The sequence below is a fragment of the Leptinotarsa decemlineata genome, unplaced genomic scaffold (genome assembly GCF_025532065.1).
Source record: "Leptinotarsa decemlineata unplaced genomic scaffold, Ldec_3_MD MMD2_tig00000157_RagTag_RagTag, whole genome shotgun sequence".
Classification (NCBI taxonomy): domain Eukaryota; kingdom Metazoa; phylum Arthropoda; class Insecta; order Coleoptera; family Chrysomelidae; genus Leptinotarsa; species Leptinotarsa decemlineata.
This window is the reverse complement of record NW_027412543.1, coordinates 831,811-837,593: the sequence shown is the minus strand read 5'-3', so window position 1 is coordinate 837,593 and position 5,783 is coordinate 831,811. Positions and strand designations below refer to the sequence as shown.

Sequence of the window (5,783 nt, the reverse complement as noted above, 5' to 3'; positions counted from 1 at the left end):
CCTGGGTCGTCCGCGCCGTAGACATTGTCCTTAGCCTCTACACCATCGTAAGATATTGAAGTTAACTGCGAATGTTGGGTATTTATAGCGTTAGTTTTGTCGGGACCGAAATTGACTCATTCATTATACTTGACAGCATTTTTATTTTTGATTTCCGTAGAATGTAATCGTCATTATCATATTGAAGATAGGAAAATATACTTAGATTTGGGAAATAATTAATATTTCATGTAAGGATGTGTATGTGTGTGTAAGAGCGAGAGGCGCGTGTGACGTAATCGATGCAAAGAGAGATGGAGATTGAGGTTTTACCGGTTGCTAGTGCAAGCAGGTGTTGCCAGTTGTACAATAAATCAATGTTTATGGGGTAATGTAGCGTTGCCGGTTTGAAAATTAAGTTATAGAATACACAGAGTCATCTATGAGTCACTAGCTGAACTATCTATTGGTTGAAGAAGGACACTGTAAACACTAGACTCATAAGACTGCATCTGTCAAATGTTAATACATGCCAGCATGACAGGTTCGGCGTTGCCAGTTGTACAATAAATCATTGTTTATGGGGCAATGCAGCGTTGCCAGTTTTGGAATTAATCGTGAACTACTCGACGAAAATTGGAAGCGCGAAAGTGATATATTAATAATAATGAATCAGATTTAAGAAAAAACATTACAGATTAATGAGGCTGTATCGTTTCAAAGTGTGATCCCTCAATGTTACAAGGTATTTCAAAATACATCATTGAAAACAAACATGGCGTCGAAGTGTACAGGGTGCGTCAAAATATATTTAAGAAAAAACATGTCAGTTCAACAGAAGTCTAGCATTCCAACATGTCGGAAGTCTCGTATCTTTGGTCACCAAGTTAGCATCATCAGGAGAAAGAGGAGATCCAAAAGTGTCGAGAGGTTAAGCTTTGTGGACTCAACGTGAGGGTAATGGGGGAGCGAAGTATTTGACAATGACATTTCAAAATACGTGGTTTTCCGTGCGTTTTCGATCGTTTTTCGTGCGTTCACGATCGTTTTTCGTGCGTTTACGATCGTTTTTCGTGCGTTTTCGATCTTTTTTCGTGCGTTTTCGACCGTTTTCCGTGCGTTCATTCGTTATCATTTCATCGTTATTGTCGTAACGGTTTTTCGTGTTTCAATATGACAGTCATTTATCATTTAACGCGTTCCGCTAACCAAGTAAGCATCATCAGGAAATGACTTAAGTCCATGCTTTATCGTATGAAGATTCATTTTGCGAATTTTCAGACTCTTGAACGGAACCTTGTGGAACACTCAACCTAACTTCTGTTACAGAGTAGTGTCGGCCAGCTAATCAGAATGGAGAAATCAAATATCGCTCGATTGATTGTGCTAGATGAAATTGAACTGGAGAATGAGGGTCGAATAATAATAATAATAGTGATAAAACATTAAAACCTTGAAAGTGACGTAGTCAGCGTGGGAGGTGGTTTCGTGTGTGATAATTAGTGAGTTATTACAAGAAATGATAGCACAACTGTCAGAAGGGCTCTAGGTTGTATATTCGCTAATAATGATCGGATCGTTGCGTACAGCACGTCGAATGAAAGGATAAGAAATGCAGAATTCATCGACGAAGAAAAATCGAAGATGGCACAACATGTCATAAAGGCACTAAGCCAAATCTTTGTTAATGATAGTTGAATCTCAACGTGCAGTACATCAAATGGAAGGGAAACGAATACAGAGTGTACCAACAGAGAAAAAACTAAGATGGTGTAACGAATATAATATCCAACTCCTAATGTGAAATAGCATAGGAAGTATTGCAAATTCAACAAAAATCACTTAAAAAACTTGGAATTGAGAAATGTTGGGTTATCAACAACTATAAGTTTATTCCAATTGCAGAAGCTTGATGCAAACGCAGAATTTATTGACAAAGAAAATGAAAAAATCATTGTATACTGAAACATATGGTATTTTTGGATTTCTTAGGGTGGGAAGGTTTCGAATCCATCAAAAAACGACCACTTCCGGTTTTCACTTCCGGTCGTCCGATTTCGATGATTTCGATATCAATGCATTCGTTTACATACCATGAAACATAATTAATCATTTTTCGAAGTCAAAAGGACCGTATAACATATTTTCATTATACTAGCAGCAACAGACCGATGTGGGTACTCATTTCAAATGATATCATTTGTAGATTATGAAAAGTATAATATACAGCGTCTAATGTGAAATATCATAGGAAAAATTGCACATTCGAAGAAAATCATTGAACATACTTGGAATTTAAAGTTGTTGGGTTATGAACAACTACGAGTGTAATCCAGTTGCAGAAGTTTGATTCGAAACTCAGAATTTATTGTCAAAAAATGAAAAAATCATCGTATACTGAAACATACGGTATTTTTGGATTCCTTGGGGTGAGAAGGTTTCAAAACCGTCAAAAACAGGTCACTTCCGGTTTTCACTTCCGGTCGTCCGATTCCGATAATTTTGACATCAATGGATTCGGTTAGATGTCAAAATGCATAGTTAATCATTTTACGAAGCCAAAAGGACCTCATAACCTATTTTCGCTATACTAGTCATTTCAAATGATTTAATTTGTAGACTTAAAAAATATAATATCGAACATCTAATGTGGAATAACAAGGGGAGAATTGCAAATACAAAGAAAAAAAAACATTGAAAAAACTTGAAATTCAATGTTGTTAGGTTACCAACAACTATAAGTGAAATTCAATAGCGGCAGTTTGAATCATAATCAAACCAGAAGGGGCTTCAAAGTTTGAAGTTTCACTATCACACTGTCAGCACAAAACTGGCTAGGTTGGTATGAAATTGTATGTAGTTGATTGTGGGGTGAAGACCGCAGTGAATGAGCGAAATGTCCGATAAAATACACGACTGCGATCGATCTGTCATTGATTATCCGACACGTTTAAAAATACACAATGACATTACAATTGTCATTTATTTGATTCCCAAAATCATTCATATCTAGTACAGGAGTATTCCTTATTACATTACAGTTGTCATTTATTTGATTCATAAAATTATTCATATCTAGTACAGGAGCTTCATATACAAGAGATGGTCCCATGGATAGAAATCTAGAGGATTTTGGTCACTTTAACCGCAGCGAAAAACACGTATTTTCAATCAACATTTTTTTCAAATATCCATATGATTTGCAATGTAACGTGTCATGAAAAATTGTGTAGAAATAAGCGCATCTCCATCTCATTACGTATCAGTTTGAAGTATCACTCGAACAATTGAAATTGAATTAATCAAAAAACCTTTTCTGTGAAGCACAGGAAGTTTTCATCCAGGATATTGGTGAAAATAGAAAATCAGTTTATTTTGGTTGAATCATAATGATTCGTAATGGTGCCACCACGTAAAGGAACATCATGTTAGTTATGAGTGAGAGGTTAGTTGAACCGGAAAGGAGGATGGGTTTGGAAGTTTCTAACGTGAAGTTTCTAACGTGAGAAGGAATTATTCATAAATTCAAAAAATATACTACAAAATATTTATTGATATCTAATCATTCCATTAATATATTCATAATTACATTATACAAGTATCAACACATTGTGCTGCTATTGAAGTTTTTTAAATCTATATACCTTAAATTTACTGATAATATGAAGTAGTTAGTTGAACATTCAATAATAATATATAAATATTTTCTCAGCTGAACTGCAGTCAAATACATATATACTAATAACCATGGGCTAATCGTCTATATCCATAGCATTTGATGTTTGAGGGATAGAATAGTGACCCCAAGGAAGCGTATTGTGTGAATCTGGAATTATATAACGCTTATCATCTTCAGGGCTGAGGGCAATCTTGTATTGGGCGATGGAATGTACTTGATGTTTATCAGATCGAATCAAATTTTGGGTGACACTCATATTCTTCCAATTATTTAAGCAATTCACATAATCATCGAACGTAATTTTATTCTCCACCACAGAAGATTTGACCCCCTTTGCCTTCTTGGTAACCCCCAGACATGAGATGATTTGATTAATTTCATCCTCATCATAGCCATCATTTACCAACTGCTGCCGCTTTTTATTGATACTATCTTCCGTCATCAACACCCTAGTGGTATACAATTTCGATCTAAGGCCTACGTAGTCAGTCATCGGAACTGCATTATTCTCATCTTTCATCATCCCGAGAACCTTTTTATTTACCAAAGGAACATTAAACTGATTATTGGACGGGTAATCCGAAGTATCGAAGAATTTGTGACAATCTTGACGTATGATTTCATAAGGATCCTGATTGGATATTTCATAAATCAGACTATCTGTATCGGTATAGAGAATTACGCAATTGACTCCGAATCGATGGCGCATATAGCCATAATGAAAATCGTATATGGTAGTCTTTGCCAAGTCTAAGATAGCTTGTCCTACTTGTATCGGTTTATTTAGATAAACTTGCAGTTTTCTCAGTTCGACTGCCACCAAATTCTCATTGAATATCATACAATTTTTGAACTCTGGCTTAGAAATATAGGCCTCGGCTCCGTAGCGACCAGCCCATTTGGTGAGGAGTTTAATGTTGACTCTTTTTCTAATGTCTTCCATCGTTTTCCCGAATACTGCGTTGTTCATTAGCTTGAAGAGGTTCTTTTCAAATTCATTCGTAGCCCTCTTCCGCAACTCAGTATTCAAATCAATATAGGACTTCAACCATGGTGATTGATTGAATTGCAGTACGCGATGAATTTTCGTCATGACAAGACCATTAGCAATGGCCTGTTTGAGGGCACGATAATGAATCACATATTTTGCTTTGTGATGGAGGGTAGCCATCAATTTGGTGAGCTCTTTTATAGATTTGGGAGGCTTTTTTGTTTTTGAATTTATATGTTCAGGGCAATATGGCAAGTCTTTATGTGAATCATGTAGATGTTTAGGATACTCCAGATCAACTTCAAGCATATATCCCACGCCGCTCTCATCGGATATTGATAAAACGTCAATATTGGTATCACACCACTTAAACCCATCATATGGTAAATACTGAGACATCGCCCACCCATATTGGTTGTTTACGTCGAAATACATGAGGTATGTGTCAGGTTTTGAAGGGTCATGATTATTCAAATATTTATTGTTCGCATGAGCTCTTCTCTTAGAACAAACTTGGCTAAGTCCACCTCGAATTCCTCGTTCAACAAATAGAAACATGTCAAGATCTGTCACTAATTCCAATTCAACTTTGGTATATTTAAGCATCGCATCCCACGTAAGGCCTGGTAGCGTAAAGTAGTGGGCAGGGTCCAGATTATGAGTCCTAAGGCAGCTAGCTCGGAATTTTTCGAATACGTCAGCGAGAAGAAGGATATCTGTTTTCATATATAAATCCACGTATTGTCCCAAAGTCTGACAACTGAAACTGTTCCACACATCCTGGGCTCGTTGATATAGTGTACGGGGGCAGGGCTTATCTTCTAATTTGTTGTAGAAGGCATCAATAGGGGGCAAGCAAGATTCATCAAATCTATCGAAAGAATCAATATGATCATAAGGCATGACTCCCTTCTTAGTAAGTAATTCAACCAAGTCTTCAGGTAACTCCGAGAACTGAACCTTAACATTAGGAAACTTACTTACGCCCTCTGGAGGATGTTTGTTGCGATACACCTCAAAAAATCATCGAAATTAGTGGAATGATTTTCTTGCGCAGAAAATCATTTCACCTGGAATGATTTTTTGAGATGTATCGCAACAAACATCCTCCAGAGGGCGTAAGTAAACTTCGTT

At 36.6% G+C, this 5,783-nt stretch overlaps 1 protein-coding gene across 1 annotated transcript; it reads right to left on the bottom strand.

Moving 5' to 3' along the window:
* Nucleotides 1-3,731: 3,731 nt before the first annotated feature.
* On the bottom strand, nucleotides 3,732-5,552 carry LOC141481359 (uncharacterized). The gene has a single exon (XM_074172752.1). The coding sequence runs from the start codon at nucleotides 5,550-5,552 to the stop codon at nucleotides 3,732-3,734; it is 1,821 nt and encodes a 606-aa protein (XP_074028853.1).
* Nucleotides 5,553-5,783: the final 231 nt, after the last annotated feature.